This window comes from Nannospalax galili, unplaced genomic scaffold (assembly GCF_000622305.1).
Source record: "Nannospalax galili isolate Female #2095 unplaced genomic scaffold, S.galili_v1.0 scaffold884, whole genome shotgun sequence".
NCBI classification, from domain to species: Eukaryota; Metazoa; Chordata; class Mammalia; order Rodentia; family Spalacidae; genus Nannospalax; species Nannospalax galili.
In genome coordinates this window covers 146,507-163,143 of record NW_008352264.1, presented here as the reverse complement: position 1 = coordinate 163,143, position 16,637 = coordinate 146,507, and the positions used below count along the sequence as shown (strand labels likewise).

Genomic DNA, 16,637 nt, shown 5'->3' with positions numbered 1-16,637 from the left:
TATTCTAACATAGCACTGGGACAACATATAAAACTTCATGCATATGTACAACATAGAAAGAACTGGAGTGACTGTGGCAGCTAAGCATATCACAGGTGACAATCTTGCTTTCATTTATCAGCGACCTTGACTGTCCCAGACTTCAGGTGGGCTGACAAGTCTCTCAACTCTATGACCAGGTGACCAAGGAGAACTCTTACATCTTGCATTTGTTTGAGAAGAATGTGCATCTGGTGCTGTAGGTAGGGCTCTGGGGAAAAGAAGCCTGAGTCCTCAGAAGAAGGGGTGGGCAGTGGAGGCAGAGGCCCAGGGGGCTCCATAGGAGGAGTTTCTGAAGCAGTTGATTTTTGAAGAGCTGGATTCAAGGTGGAGGCTGCAGCAGAACTGGAGGGACCTGGATTATGGGCAGGAAGCACATGCAAGTGAAATCTGGCTGGGCATGGTGGTACATGCCTGTAATCCCAGCACTGGGGAGACTGAAGCAGAAAGATCTACAAGTTCGAGGGCACCCTGGTCTACATAGTGAGCTATAGGACAGCCAGGGATACAAAGCAAAACCCCATGTTTAAAATATTTTACTTATTATTTTTATTTTATGTGTATGAGTGTATTGCCTGCATGTGTGTAAGTGTACCCAGGTCATGCAATGCCCGTGGAGGTCAGAAGAAGGCATTGGATCCCTTGAAACTAGAGTTACAGATGGCTGTTAGCTACCATGTGGGTGCTGGGAATCAAACCCAGGTACTCTACAAGAGCAGTCAGTGCTCTTAACCACTGAGCCATCTCTCCAGTCCCAAACCCTAAGTTCAAACAAATATTTTTTTAAGGTGAACTCTGACTCTGGCCCTACTCTCTTATGGTTAGTCACAAAGTGAGGCAAGAATCTTCAGGGGCAAACACCTATATTAATATACCTTCAAAGTATACCTTTATTTTCAGCTAAGACTCTAGAATGCAAACTGAACATGCCTAAAGGTGTTCTTGTCTATCACTTTAATGTTTCAAACATGCTCCAGTTGAGCTAAGAATGCCCCGAAATGTGTCTACTATCTTCTTGCCTCGTAAGCTTAAACTGAGCATGCTCAGGAATCCACTCCTAAACCGAGCACATTAAACAATTGGCCAACCCTTATGTGAGTAAATATGTGTAGGCTTCCCCTTGCTTCTTTAATTTGAGGAGGGCACCACTTTGAAAATGACTCCCATGCTTTCTTTGCTTGATGCAGATAATAAATCTTTCTCCACTCTTGTATGCCTTTGGCTATGCTTATTTCAGCAATGAACTCAACAAGATGTTCAGTTATAGTATCAATCTTTCCTTAAAGTGTTTGTGGTGCTCTAGTGGCAGCAGGGACTTGAGGACTCTGGTGTCCCTCTTAATACAAAATTTAATCTGAAGCTTGGCTATCTGTGATTGAAAATCTTTAGTGAAGAAGCCTCATCATTAGACAACCATGTCTCCTCTTCCAACAGTAGAATGTAATTTCTAGAAGTGTAGTCTGGGATCAACTCTTTATTGTATGTGACATTAGTCTAATTCCCCATCTTTGTCTCAGCCTTCATCTGTGCTGGTCCTCAAGCCACTTCTTCCTCACAATGAGTGTCACTATTCTGTCTGTTATTTTTCATTTGGCATGTCTTCAAATTTCCTCACCACCCTAAGCGACTACTTTTGGATGTGTCTCAGGACAAATATAGACCTCTTCATGGTAATTCCCAAAGTTTGACATAGATTACACTCTTTCTAGATTTCTTTTTCTTTGATTTTTTTTGAGACATGGTCTCCTTATAGCCCCAGTTGGTCTGGAACTCAGAACATAGACCAGGCTGGGCTTGATCTCATAGAGATCCCCCTGCTTCTGCCTCCTGAGTGCTGGGATTAAAGGTATGTGCCATCACACCCACTCTATATTTTTTAAATATTTTATTTATTATTTTTATTTTATTCATATGAGTACACATACTGTATGTATGTAAGTGTGTCCATGTCATGCAGTGCCTGCAGAGGTCAGAAAAGGGTGTTGGATTCCCTGGAACTAGAGTTACAGATGGTTGTTAACTGCCATATGTGTTCTGGGAATTGAACCCAGGTCTTCTGCAAGAGCAGTCAGTGCTCTTAACCACTGAGCCATCTCTTCAGCCCCTCTAGACTTTTTTTTTTTTTTGAGACAGGGTCTCACTATGTAGCCATGGCTGGCTCTTCCTACATGTCATCTTCATTCTAGGTATTACATTATTTTAACAGTTCAGATTTTGTGAGTATCCTAAATTCTACAGGAAATTACATGTGGAGCTGGCTCACATCTTGGTTTGGTATGACCGTGGTCAGAGGGAGAAGTTCTCAATCTGTGCTCTCTTACATCATCAGGGTCTTTGGATTATTGTTTCTGACTCTCCTATATCCCTTATTTACCTTCTTCTCTCAAGTTCAGCTGACAGATCCAGTCTTCCTACTCCCCTCTTGTTTCATACACGCCCCACAGACACATTCACATTAACTCACCCTGCACCTTGATCTCCAGCTGTGAGCTCTGTTTCCAAACTTGGCTGTCTTCAGTAGCTGCCTCACACAAGTAGGAGCCAGAATGTTCTTCTGAAACTTTAGGGATCTGGAACTCTGAAGAGACTCCTCTGCTGCTCAGTGTTCTTCCATCCTTGTAGAAGGAGAAGAGGAGACGGGCAGCTGACCTCTGCAGGGACGACTTTGTCTGACAGCTCAGGGTCACTGAGCCTCCCTTTTGGGGCTTGCTGGATGGTAAGGCTTTGAGAATTGGGTCTGGGAATAGTTCTGGAGAAAAAGACAGACAAGGAAGAAGAGCTCAGCCATCCTGTATTCAGGCAGACCTATCACTTCCACACCCATCCTTTCCTCTAATTCCATTAGGAGTGGGCTCTCTTAGAAAGCTCCATTTAACTTTTCAAGCCCTCTCTTTCTCCCTCCTTCCCTACTTTCCTTCATTCCTTCAAGTAGACTGATCTAGAGAAGGTCCACAGATAAACAAATATGACAATAATCAGACAGCCAATCTGTGAATATCAGAAAGCACAGATCCAGATAGTAGAAAACACTGACTCTGGGTGGAGCTGAATGACCCGAGGAGACACCGACCCTCTTAAAATCCAAAATGGATGCTTTCCAGCAACCTGCTCCTCAAGGCTTCAGTGATCTTTCCACCTCTATACCAAAGAAAGACAATTCTGGGCTCCTGTTCCCACTTACCGACATTTACCACAGTAATTCTCTTGAGCTCTTACCTTGGACTGTGATAACCACAGCAGTTGCAGTCTCGGGGCTCCCGGGACCAGGACTCCTGAAGATGCCACTGCAGTGGTAGTTCCCGCTATCTGACTCTTGAACCACAGGGATGGAGAATTCCTTTTTAGGTCCAGGAGGACCCAGGGCTGAGCCATCTCGGTAGAAGGTAACCTGAGTCAGTGGCCAGTCTTGCCAGGCCCGGCAGTGCAGAAGCAGCGGGTCTCCTTCAAATATGGGTGCAGCTGGACCTTGGAGAATCAGCCAGTCTATGGCCCAGATTAAGAGCTGAATGTCGTCTACTGTCTCCCTTGGGAGCGCCCTTAAGATAATGTCTATAAACAGACACCCTGAAGCTTTCCAGGTCACTCTCAACTCTTAATGACCTACCTTAATGCTCTCTGCCCCTTGAATTTACCTAAGAACTGCAAAGCCCTTTCCTTCTCTGTCCTTCCCTCTACCTCTACCCTCCAGTCCCAAAGTACACTGATAACTGGGGAACAATTCTTTGACTTGAAGTTGAAATCGAGTTATGGATTTTTCACCATGTTTCCTCAAATCCTGTTGTCCTCATGATTGATCCAATGTAGAGTATGAAACAACTTCTCTAGGGCCTAGAACTGAGGACATTCTGTCTCCTGGAAGCTGGAACTGGGGAAGTAGATACCTCAACTTTTGACTGGTTACCTGTAAGGAAGTTTCCTGAGTGGGCTGGGAGACTCTATAGAGTGGTTTGAGACACCAGACAGATTTTCCCAGAACCTCACCATAGGACACAATGAGATGGAAGGGTTCACTGAAAGTGTAGCCCTTGACCTGGAAGTCAGTTTCCTTGGAGTGGGTCACATCATCATCATGATCATCATCATCATCAGTGTGGCAGCTGCTCTGTTCAGTGCTGACAGGTCTTTTACACTGCAGAGTCTCCAAACCAGCAGCTGAAAAGGCATGGCCCGGGGAGTACCAGAAAATAATGATATAACTTAGAGAAAGAGAATAGGAAATTGCCCTCTATGAGAATTCCCCCCCCGCACCCCCCGAGGGAATAGTCTTTTCAGTGTGAGAATAGGAAAATACCAAACTGTTCTCTCTATGAGACACCCCTGCCATGGGTCTTCAGAGGGATGGCGTTGACCTTGGTTTACTGCTGTTTGGGTGCTTTCTGTGGAAGGACTGTGGCTTAGGAAATAAGCCATAAACTCACCAGCATGACCTCCAACTGTTGGTGCAGGAACCCAGAGGACAGAGACAAGCATGACACATTAGCATGCAGGAGGAGAGGAGGGAAAGACAGACATCAGAGTCTAGCATCCACTGGGTGCTTACTGTGTGCCACATACTGCTGCCATTTCCAGACGCTAATTAATCTTTCAGGTATGTGACTTCATCATCATTTAATAGTTACTGTTGTAGATGATGTTTTGTGAGCCATGGTGTATCTCACTCTGTAGCCCAGGTTGGCCTGGAATTCACTATATAGCTCAGGATGACATTGAACTTATAGCAATCCTCTTCAGCTTCCTAAGTGCTGAGATTACAGGTGGGAGCCACCAAGCCTGGCTTCCCATTTTATAAATATTAAAGAACTAGCTCTATAAAAGCAAATTAACATTCCCAAAGTTTAAAAAGAATGTAAAAAATACTGGGAGGGGAGACTGCTGCTGAGAAAATGGCTTAATTCATAAAGTACTTTCCTTGCAATCAAGAGGATCAAACATACCCTTGTAATTCCAGCACTGGTGAGGCAGAGACAGGAGGATCCCTGGGGCTTGATGGCTAGTCCCCCCAGCCTACTTGGTGAGCCCCATACCAGTGAGAGGCCCTGTCACCAAAAAAAGGGTGGACAGTGCCTAAGGAATGACACCCGAGGCCTACACACACATGCATGTGCACCCATATACACATATGCACACAGACAAACACGCACACATACTTTTTAAAAAGAAGGGAGGGAGGAGAAAAAAGAGAGAGGAAGGAACAGAGGGAGGGAAGGAGGGAGGGAGAAAGAGAGAAAGAAAGAAAAGAAAGAGAAAGAAAGAAAGAAAGAAAGAAAGAAAGAAAGAAAGAAAGAAAGAAAGAAGGAAAGAAAGAAAGACTCCACTGACTGTGGGTGATGAGGGTAGAACATTTGCCTGGCCTACATATGGTCCTGCATTTGATCTCTAGCAACAGCAGCAGCACCACAGGAGTAAAAAAATGGAGGGAGAAAATCAAGTGTGAGTTCAAAACTGGTGTTCTCTTTACTTCATTGTACAGACACAATCTACTTCAGTCCTCTGACATTCCTTGGGGAATTCTCTTGCCCCATAGTCTCATTTCCCCAAATTTCACTTGGTTCTTCAGTCTAGAACATGTAATCTACCAGAGAGCTAGCCGTGTGCCTCCTCTGTCCTTGCTCCCCCTTCCAAGTCTCCATTTTTCTTTTTTGAAAAAATTTTATTATTTTTTATTTTATGTGTATGAGTGTATTGCTTGCATGTATGTAAGTGCATCCATGTCATGCAATCCATGGAGGTCAGAAGAGGGTATTGAATCCCCTGGAACTGGAATTATGAACAGTTGTTAGCTACCATGTGGGTGCTGGGAACCAAACCCAGGTCCTCTGCAAGAACAGTCAGTGCTCTTAACCACTGAGCCATCTCTCCAGCCCCCCAAGTCTTCATTTTTCAATTATCTTACCTTAATGCCCTCTGCCTTCAAGTTTCCCCTAGCATGGCAAGGTTCTTTTTGCTGATTTCCCCTCTACTGGTGACCCTTTTCTGTCAGGCTATACTGGAAAAGGTGAAACAAACAATTCTTTGCCTCCAGGTTAGAGGTTTCTCTTTAGTCTATGTCTTCCCTCCATGACTGACTCAGACAAAGTAAACACCATTTCTCCTAGCTCTGTGACTGCCTTTCATATTTGCTTATATGTTCACGTCATTCTTTCCTGTCCTAGGTGCCTTTGTTCTTATCCACTCCCAGTGGCCCAGGACTCTTCTTTGACTTGGTCGCTTCCCCTGTCATATCAGTACCAAGTGCTTCCTTTAGATCTTCTCAGCCCTGTTCACTTTTCTGCTACCTCGTTTCAGTTCCTTCACTGTTCACGTAACTATACTCAGCCCCCTCTTTTTTCATTTTGTTAATAAAGCCTTGTTAGGCTAGCTGGCCTTTCCGGTCAATAAACTTTACTGTGGTTCTGTGCTAGATATTATTATTCTCACTTTACAACAGAGAAAACTGAATTCAGATATATTAAAAATGATTTTGGGGCTGGGCGTGGTGGTGCACGCCTTTAATCCCAGCACTCAGGAGGTAGAGGCAGGCGGATCTCTGTGAGTTCAAGGCCAGCCTGGTCTACATAGTGAGTTCCAGGACAGCTGGGGCTACAGGGAGACCCTGTCTCAAAAAGACCAAAAAAAAAAAAAAAACTGAATTTATTTATTTTTTTTTTTGGTCTTTTTTGACACAGGGTCTCCCTAGACCCAGCTGGCCTCAAACTCACAGAGATCTGCCTGCCTCTGCCTCCCAAATGCTGGGATTAAAGGCATGAACCAGCATACCAGGCTGTTTTTGCTTTTTAAACAGGGTCTTGCAATATTTCCCTAGATAGTCTGGTACTTGCAGTGTAGCCCAGGCTGACCTTGAATTTGAGGGAATCAATCCTCATGCCTCAGCCTCCCCAGTCCTGAGATGACAGGTATCTGCCACCATGAGCAACTAAAAGTGACTTTTTCAAAGTGATATAAAACTAGTAACTAGAAAAGGAAACAGCCACTGGGGCAAAGGATAGCTCAACAATAGTTTCTTAGGGAAGATGCCACCAAAGCGAAGTCTTTAAGGATACCTAGAAGTTTGTAAAGTGGGAGGGACTGGGGAGCGAGAGAAGAGCTCATTTCAGTTGGAGCTAACAATGTAAGCAAAGCCTTAGAGATAGATCAAGATCTGGACTGTGAAGGTAAATATAAACTAACTGAGCTTTATCGGCACATAAGTGAAGTGGCTTAGACAGTAGAAGCGGAAGAGCTTTAATAGGTGCCAGATTTGGGGTTTTATGTGCCATGAAAAGGAGCTTGAATTTTGGAAGTCATTCTGGATACAGAGTGAGAATTCATTTGAAGGAGACAAGGCTGAGACAAGGGGGTTAGTCAGGAAGTCACTGCACAGCTTAAGTCATAGATGGTACAGGCTTACTCTAAACATTAGTAATGGTTCAGAGAAGGAACTGGTTCTAAGAACACTTTAGGAAGTAAAATTTGCCAACATTGATGATGGATCATATATAGAGAATGATGGTTAAGGAAGAACTCTGAGAGTTTCATGGATTACTAGCCTAGAGGGCCAGGTGGATGCTAGTGTCATTAACTGAGATCAGAAAGAGTGAAAAATTAATCGGAACAAGTAGGGACCAGAAGGACAGATGAACTCATTTCTGGTCATGTTGTATTGATACCTGTGAGACACACAGGTAGATATGTCTTGTACAAAGCTTGAGCTTCTAATATAAAAGTAAAAAAACATGCTTAGAGCTGGAAATATTATTTGGGGCTCTTGAATACGCAATTCAAGAAGTAGAAATACAGATAATAACCCCATTAAGGAGACTGCATAAAGGAAGTATAGCGACAACAAGGATGAAACTGGACAGAATAGAACTTGAAAGGAGAAGAAGAAAAGCTACTAAGGGACCAAAAGAAGTCTATGTGGCTCACAGGAAAAATGCCATGGAAGCCAGGAAAGCAGAGAATGCAAGAAAGAATAAGCAGACTGTAATGCTGGGCACAGCAAAGGCGTCTAACAGAATCAAAACTGAGAAGTGTGCAACAGCCCGGGAAATACAGAAGCCACTGCTCCCCATGTAAACCTGACTCCAGTGGAGGCCACACCGCAAGCACTGAAGATGGGGTGGGAATGGGGGGGAGGTGGAGAAAGCAACGAGCACTACTCTTTCAAGAAACTTGTATCGGAAAAGTAATAGATATCTTTTGCAGCTAGTGAAGCCTTCATAGTCTGAAGGGACTTTCAGGATGGAAAAGGCTTGAAGATTTTTATATTTAGAAAGAGTCCTTCAATCCTGCACACCAGACTGTCCTATATCTGTCCTTGTCCCATCTGGACAGTGATTCTTTGGAAGGCTAAAGTTAGTCCATGTCTCTTACCTTTGGATCTTTTCTCAGCATTGAGCATATCTCCATTTCCATACCAGCATTCAAGCATCTTACTTACCCAGTAACATCTGGGCTGCCAGGAGTACAGCAAGACAAACACAGCAGGCCCAAACCATGAGGACACAGCTCAGCTTCATGGTGATTGTGTTTAGCTCTCTTGCAACCCCAACACATTTTCTTCAACTTGAAACCTCTCAAATTAGAAAAGAGGAAATAAATCTAACTGTCTTGTCTTCACACACCTGTGGTCATGTCTCTGATTCGCTTTTGTCATTTACATTTGTCCAGGTTGGTTCTGGTGCCATCTGTATCCTTGAGCTGTAGAAGAAATACTAGCACTCTCGGTTGTTCAAAAATTCCCTCGCAGAGCTGAGAGACCTTTCAAGGCATTGCCTGATAATCAACAGGCCTTCATGTTGTATCTGGAAAAGGCCAACACAACCATTCAGCTCAGTGGAAACAGAAGATGAGAAACTGATGGAAGAAAACTACTGGGAACTCAATGATGTGAGTTTAAATGTCCTATCTACTCCTCTTCCAAACTTTCATGTGTCTAGCGAAAGGACTATAGCAAAACAGAGGAAGAAAGATTGGTAATGACACCAAGGTTGGTGACAAAAATAGTCTCTTCTAATCTCCGCCCATTCAAAGTCCAATCAAATCTGTGGCCATATTTCTCCAGACTTATCTTAGCTGTTACTGCAGCACTACATAAACTGTTCAGTCACATTGCAAGTCTGAATAAAAGATAAGATTAGTTCCCCAGGAAAAAGCCAGGGAAAAAAAGAAAATCAATTTCCAGAGGCCCCAGTAGCAAGCCCAGTACTCAGGTTCCCAGCCAAACTCAAAGCACTGATCCTGAGGAGATTAGAGAAGAATGAGCAACTGGAGGAAAGGCCACAGCCTTTCTTCATCTCCATATGGCCTTATGGGAACCATTGCCTCTGCCTCTAAGTGTTTTTCACAATGGCGGGGCCTATTCCTCTTTGCACAGTGTTCAGACTCTTTCCCCTCACCTGTCATAACACCCATACTTAGGCCCCAAGTAGGATATTTGAATGTAAGACATGTCATCAGAAATAGGGGTCTAAAAGGCACAGAATGACCATTCAGTTGAACTAAAACAGATCAAGGCAGACAAGTCAGTAACATGGGCAAGAGAGAGTGGATCTTTCTTGATCTAACATAAGCAGTTAGAATAAATTTTCCATTACCTAAGAAGCACATGTTTTTGTGCAGATGGCCCCAGGGAGACCAGACGTGGTTAAACATGGGTGTGGGGGAATGCAGTGAGGCAGTAAACCTTGCAGCTGATGTGGTACAAAAGACCCAACAGCCTCAGAAGAGGAAGAAAATCTAGCTAACCCTAAGTTAAATAAATGAAATGTGTTTAGATGGATTTTCACCCCTAAAACTCCATAACACTTAGACAAGGACTAAGAGGCTTTTGAACAATCATAATGATCTTTCCCTTATCTTGCCACCCCTTGATGAAGGCCTTCCCCCATGCCGTCTGCATCAATCTTTACAGGACCCCATCTCAATGCAGAAAGCAAGGAGGCCACTGAAGGGGTTGCTTGAAGATCATAGTCTTTATACTTTAATCTCTACCAAGTCACTGGGAAAATTTACTCCACTGAAGCTTTATTAATGAATTATTTAGAATAGGTGTGAATTTCCAAGCCAAAAAAAAAAAAAAAAAAACAACCTTGGGACAGCTATGTGCTGTAGAGACAAACTCAGTTCATTAAGATTCAACCTAGAAATCTCTGCAGTTAGAGTTAATAAGTTTTGATTGCTGTGAAGTACTGCTTCTTCTGTTTATGCCACAAATTATTCTACTGACAATGGACATGTGGGTTATTTTTAGGTTTTTGCTATTAAAAATGCATCTGTGCATAAATAATTTGTAGGCATATATCTGCCTGTCTCTATAAAATATACATGTGAGTGGAATTTTGTTTTGTTTTCTTTTGAGACAGGGTTCCATTCTAGCCAGGATGGTCTCAAACTTGTGGCAATCCTCCTGCCTCAGCCTCCTGAATTCTGACATTACAAGAGTGAATCATCACACCTGGCTAGAAATTTCTTATTGATTTGTAGGAATCTACATTTATTGTGTGTCTTAGTTTCTCCATTGCTGTGACAAAACACTGACCAATACCAACTTGGGGAGGAAAGGGTTTATTTAGCTTACATATCCCAGGTCACAGTTCATCAGGGAGCCCAAGGTAGGAACTCAGGGCAGGAACCTGGAGGCAGGAGCTGGAGCAAGCACAGGCCATGGAGGAACGCTGCTTACTGGCTTGCTCCCCTGGCCCCTGCTCAGCCTGCTTCCTTATGCAACACAGGGCCACCTGCCCAGGGGTGGCACTACCCACAGTGGGCTGTGCCCTCCCACATCACTCATCAAGAAGATGCCCCTCAGACATGGCCACAGACCAGTCCAATAGAGGCAATTCCCCAATTGAGGCTCCCTCAACCCAGGTGTGTTAAGTTGACGCTAAAGCTATCCAGCACAATTGACCCCTGGTCAACTTCACACACAAACATCACTATTAAACCATAACTTTCCAATTTCTGTCCCCAAGATATGATGTTAACATTAATATCACAACATAAGACAGTACAACCTTAAAAACCTCACAGTCCTTAAAAAATCCAAACACTTAAAAGTCCATAATCTCTTTTAAGTCTCTTAACTGTGGGTGGGATTCTGTAAAATCCAAAACAAGTACTGTCTCATTTCAAAGGGAAGAATCAGGCACACCTAAGCAAAACCAAAGTCCAGCAAAGTAGCTCGAGGCTGGACGTCTGGGATTCACTCACGATCTTCTGGGCTCCATAGGGTTCTGGCAGTTCCACTTCTCTGACTCAGCCATTCACACCATACACAGCTCCTCTTGAAGACCCAGGCCAGCTCCATTCCACACTTACTGCTGTCCTTTGTGGTCGTCCCATGGTCCTGGCATCTCCAAAAAGCTGGGGTCACCACTGAAACTGAGGCTACACCTTCACCAATGGCCTCTTCTTGCCTCTTGGGGTGCAAAGCCTCAGATTCTCTCTATGACTCCTTCAATCCTAGGGTCTTCAGTGCAACTGAAGCTGTACTTTCACCTACGGCCTTTCCTGGCCTCTCAGAGTACCAAACCTCAGCTGCTCTCTGTGACCCTTCACACTTTCAACACCAGAACCATGCAGGAAACTCTTACACATTACCAAGTCCTGCTTCCAGCTAGAGATGGAGGTTCAGGTTCCCTCTGTGTGCTGACCCTGAGGAAATACCTCCCAGAAGATTTCGCCACAGTGATGCTGGTCTCTTGTTACTTACAGCTGATCTTGCAGCCCCAGATAACCAGCATCAATTGTCCCAGCAAAGCAAAGGCCTTACCTCAGGTTCTGGTCTCTTCTTAATCACAGCTGATTCTTCAGCCCCAGCCGACCAGAACCCACAGATTCTCAATTCAAAACATCACAGGAACAGCCCTGATAGTCTCTGCTTCCCTTTGAAGTTTAACAAGCCAGGCCTCCATTGACAGGCCTCCACTGTTCACAGCTCTTTCAGCATAACTGTTCCAAGGTCCATAGCGACAAACTCAGCACGCAATGGCTTTTCCAGCCCAAAGTTCCAAACGCTTCCACAGTCCTCCCCAAAACACCAAGGTCAGGTCTGTCACAGCAATATCCCACTCTCTGGTGCCAATTTCTGTCCTAGTTTGTTTCTCCATTGCTGTGACAAAACACTCTGACCAATACCAACTTGGGGAGGAAAAGGTTTATTTAGCCTACATATCCCAGGTTCATCCCGGAGCCCAAGGTAGGAACTCGGGGCAGGAACCTGGAGGCAGGGCATGGAGCACAGGCCATGGAGGAACGCTGCTTACTGGCTTGTTCCCCTGGCCCCTGCTCAGCCTGCTTTCTTATGGAACACAGGCCCACCTGCCCAGGGATGGCATCACCCACAGTGGGCTGGGCCCTCCCATATCACTCAACAATCAAGAAGGTGCCCCATGGACATGGCCACAGGCCAGTTCAATGAAGGCAATTCCCCAATTGAGGCTCCCTCAACCCAGGTGGGTCAAGTTGACACTAAAGCTATCCAGCACACTGTGTGTGTGTATGTGTGATGTAGGTGCTACTCCTCATGAGTGGAGGTCAGAGGACAATTTGTGGGAGTCAGTTCTCCCCTTATACCATGTCCTGGGGATTCAGCTTAGGTCTTTAGGCTTAGCAGCAAGCTCCTTTGCCCACTGAGCAATCTCAGCAGGCCAGAAATCTGTATATTTTGAATATGAATTCTTTATTAATTTTATGTGCTACAAATACTTTTCAATTTGTGGCTTGCCTCTTCACTTTATGTATTCTTTTTGTTTGGGGGAAGGTGTTGATACAGGGAAGAAATAGCATCCCCTTCTAGGGTTCTGAATCTTATTCATAAAAGAATTTAAGAATGGACTCAAACAGAAATTTTAGTTCAATTTTATCAACATTTAAGGAAAAAGCTTCAGGGAAGGCAAGTAGTAAATCTCAGCAGCGGCCTTGAGGAGGATAAGGAGGGAAGAAGGAAAAAAGTCATAAAACCATGTGGTTTAGAGCTGCCATAGAAGTCAGACAGACACTACATGGTGGACTAGCAGCCACATGGTGGAGAGGGGAAGGGAGCTTTAGAGAAAAAGATAAAGAAACCCAAAATGTTGGGGCAATCTAAAGCACTAGAGAAAGCACGGTTAGAAAAGAGATAAGAAGAAGAAAAGGAGAGATTACACTTTGCTGAAGAATTCAGAAAATCGGACAAACTTACAGAGAGGCCATGTCTGTGACAGCTAGGTCCACAAGAACTGCACTAAGGGGTGGGAATTCCAGGCAGAAAAAGTTCACCATCTCATTAACACACTAGGTATTACACCCATATCTTTAGCATAACTTAAGGTGAACCTGCCTTCCTAAGGGTGGTCCCATGGCCAGGTAATCTGGAAAAACCGGAGAGTTGGGTTTTCATCCAAGTCAGAGAATATTATACTTTTGACCAGTTTTAAAGTTGTTTTGTTGTTGTTGGTGGTGGTGTTTGTTTTGGGGTTTTTTTGCTACTGTTAACAGTATATGTGGGCAGATGTGGGTGCACATGTGTGTGTAGGTACATGTGCATGCCGGATGTCAATCTAAATGCTGTTCCTCGGGAGCCAGCTACATTTTCTTTTTTGAAATGAGGTCTCTCACTGGGATCTGTGGCTCACCAATCAAGCTAGGCTGTCTGGCCACTGAACCCCAGGGATCTTCCTATCTCCAACTCCCCAGCACTGGAATTACATGTGTTACAAACTTAGTTTTCTATGTGTATGCTGAAGATCAAACTCAGATTCTCATGCTTGTGTGACAAGAACTTTACAAACCAAACTATTTTCCCAGCCCCATTTTCTGTGGCTTTAAGATCACAGTATTGAAATATAAAGACATACATAAAATACACATATTTAACTAGTAGAATTTGATGAATTTGGGCAAAAGTATGCACCCACACAACTGTTGTCACAAGAAGATAAACAAATGAATCACTCCTGAAATTTTACTTATGCCCTGTTAACTTTGCTTTTTTAAAAAAAAAAAAAATTATGTATAGGACTGTTTTGCTGGCATGTAAATGCACCCATGTCTTGGTAAGTCTATGGAGGCCAGAAAAAGACACTGGATCCCTTGGAACTGGAGTTACAGATGGTTGTTAACAGATGCGGGTACTGGGAATTGAACCTGAGTCCTCTGGAAAAACAACCAGTGCTCTTAACCACTGAGCCATCTCTCCAGCCCCTGCTAGCCCTTCATTCTTACTTCCTCCCAACAACTAATTTATTTAATGTCACTATGGCTCATACAATATTTTATGAACCTTTGTATAAGGTTAGATTTATATAGCATTTTATGGGTGATTTTCTTCAGTGTAACTGTTTTCTGAATTTTTTTTCAAGTCACTGACTTTTATTATTCACATACTTCATAGAAAAAGGAATGTATAGCAAGGCACTAGGAGGCAGAGTCAGGTGAATCTCTATGAGTTCAAGTCCAGCCTGGTCTACATAGCAAGTTCCAGGCCAGCTGGGGCTACAGAGAGACCCTGTCTCAAAAAAAAAAAAAAAAAAAAAAAAAAGGAAACGTATGAAAGACAAATCCAGGCTGGCATACATCACTCTATGTACATGTGGGAGCAGCACTGTCACATCAGGCACAGCAGGTACATGTGTCAGATACCCCTTTGCAAGCACAGCCCTGGGCACACTTGGAGCAGCCAACTGGGCAGCAGGAGCAGCAGCTCTTCCTGCAGAAGTTGCATTTGTAGTCTTTGTAGTTACAGGAGCTGGCACAGAAGCAGAACCTGCCAGTGGAGCAGGAGCAGTTGGGGCCCAGGCCGAGAGGTCCGGTGAGACTGGAGATGCAGAACGAGTATCAAAGCAGCAGCCAGGCCCACCTCAAATTCACAGCCGTCCTCCTACCTCAGTGTCCTGAGAGCTATACAGGCATGAGTCACCACACCTGGCTTTATTTTTTAACTTAAAATGCTAAACATTTTTCCAGATTGCATTAGAGTTCTCCAGAAAAACACAGAACTAATACAAATGTATGAGGGACTTGTTCTAGATATTGGCCCCTGTGCTTAGGCTGACCAACAAGTTCCACCATCTGCTGCCCATAAGATGGAGAACCAGTGAAGTTTATTGTATACTTCAAGTGCAAAGGCCTAGCAATCAGGAAAGTCTATGAGCTAAGTCTCAAACTGAATCTGAAAACCTGAGAAGCAAGAGTGCTAACATTGTAGGGCAGAGATTACTGATGTGTCCCACCTCAAAAAGAAAGATCAGGTTCCCCCTCCCTTTGCCTCTTGTTCCAATCAGGTCCTGAATAGAAAGGGTATTAATGAGATCTTTACCCAATCTACCAATTCAAACGCTAATTTCTTCCACCCTCACAGGCATAGCCAGAAATAACATTTTACCAGCTCTCTGGGCATCCTTTAGGCCAGCCATGTTGATGTATAAAATTAATCATCACAGTGACTGAAGGATTTTACAATCCCACTATGATATAAAAACTCCAACTGCTAGCCAGCCTCAACAATACTTGGTATGGCCCTCAGTTGCTCCATATTGTGTAAAACAGTGGTCTTTCAGGCTGTGCCTTGCCCTGAGAGACTCCATTTTATAAAGGTCACTTAATTTCATTTGAGTGCAAATGCAGAAGTAGGATGAGCTGCACCTTGATGGATACCTAAATACCATCTTTCCAGCACCACCCACAAGCATCACCCACTAATAAATGACTTATTCATAAAAGTAGAAAAAGTGTCACCCAATAAATTTGTCAAAGTAAATTGGGTTCATAGGAGCACATGATTTATGAAAATCATATCAGGAAAAGCAGGTCCCAGACCCTATCAGACTGAGAAAAGGGTGTAACTCTCTTACCTGGTCCCCATAAAAGGGAGGACATCTAACACTACAATGACAATGGCCCCAATAACCTATCATCTGACTATGCAGTGTGTATGTCAAGGGACCTACAAGCACAGAATTGGCTGTTCCAGAGGTTTCAGCTCAGCCCAGTCCTGCTATTGATGCAGACTACTCGAATCACCATCTGTCCTCTGCCCATTCATCCATCAGGACTTGCCATCCATCTCTCTGCCTATATGCCTATTTCTTCATCTAGACCTGCTCTGGCCTTTGCTTCTACGGTATCCATGGGCCCATGCTTTGCTTCTGCAGCTCAACTCTGAGCTAGCAGCCTGGTTCTACGGCAGTGTCTCCAGCAGACCTCCAGCCTGGGTTCACTCTCTAATTTCTGATGAGACTCTGTATCCATCTCAGTTTCCTGGTTTGAGCCTCACAGGCTTCTTTGAAATTACTTGAATTCTGGGGCAGCCACTTAACTCTTCATAGCCATTCTGTAACCTGTGAATTTATTCTTATCCAATAAATTTTGACATTGTGGAAAGACACAAATGTATTCATCTATGTTTCTGACATAGTGCATTCATGACATCTAGACAAATGTCAGTTGTTGATATTAAATGATAGAAAGAGAGTGAGAGAGAGGTTTACTGTATGATATTAACATGTAATCTGAGAGTTAAGATTAGAAAAAAAAGGGCTGGAGAGGTGGCTCAGTGGTTAAGAGCACTGACTGCTCTTGCAGAGGACCCGGGTTCGATTCCCAGCAATCACATAGTGGCTACAAACCATCCTTAACTC

General features: G+C 43.9%; 2 protein-coding genes across 2 annotated transcripts; both read right to left on the bottom strand.

Annotated features, from left to right (window-relative positions):
- Fcrla (Fc receptor like A) lies at positions 1 to 8,564 on the bottom strand. Its single transcript, XM_017802193.2, has 5 exons — positions 8,459 to 8,564; positions 4,021 to 4,191; positions 3,256 to 3,522; positions 2,504 to 2,788; positions 1 to 394 (listed from the first exon to the last, which is right to left on the bottom strand). Exons 1-5 carry the CDS (start codon positions 8,535 to 8,537, stop codon positions 111 to 113), a joined length of 1,086 nt encoding a protein of 361 aa, XP_017657682.1. The 5' UTR covers positions 8,538 to 8,564; the 3' UTR covers positions 1 to 110.
- A 6,046-nt stretch (positions 8,565 to 14,610) lies between these two features.
- Positions 14,611 to 15,862, bottom strand: Mt1hl1 (metallothionein 1H like 1). Its single transcript, XM_017802192.1, has 2 exons — positions 15,852 to 15,862; positions 14,611 to 14,815 (listed from the first exon to the last, which is right to left on the bottom strand). The coding sequence occupies exons 1-2, from the start codon at positions 15,860 to 15,862 to the stop codon at positions 14,611 to 14,613; spliced, it is 216 nt and encodes a 71-aa protein (XP_017657681.1).
- Positions 15,863 to 16,637: the final 775 nt, after the last annotated feature.

What these genes read in the sequence shown, in the direction of transcription:
- Fcrla (XM_017802193.2), bottom strand. Translation starts at nt 8,537, where the DNA reads ATGAAGCTGAGCTGTGTCCTCATGGTTTGGGCCTGCTGTGTTTGTCTT. An exon ending in GGCAGCCCAGATGTTACTGG is followed by an intron (nt 4,192 to 8,458) that starts GTAAGTAAGATG and finishes ATGCCTTTTCAG; the next exon opens with CTGCTGGTTTGGAGACTCTG. An exon ending in CCATCTCATTGTGTCCTATG is followed by an intron (nt 3,523 to 4,020) that starts GTGAGGTTCTGG and finishes TCTGGGCCATAG; the next exon opens with ACTGGCTGATTCTCCAAGGT.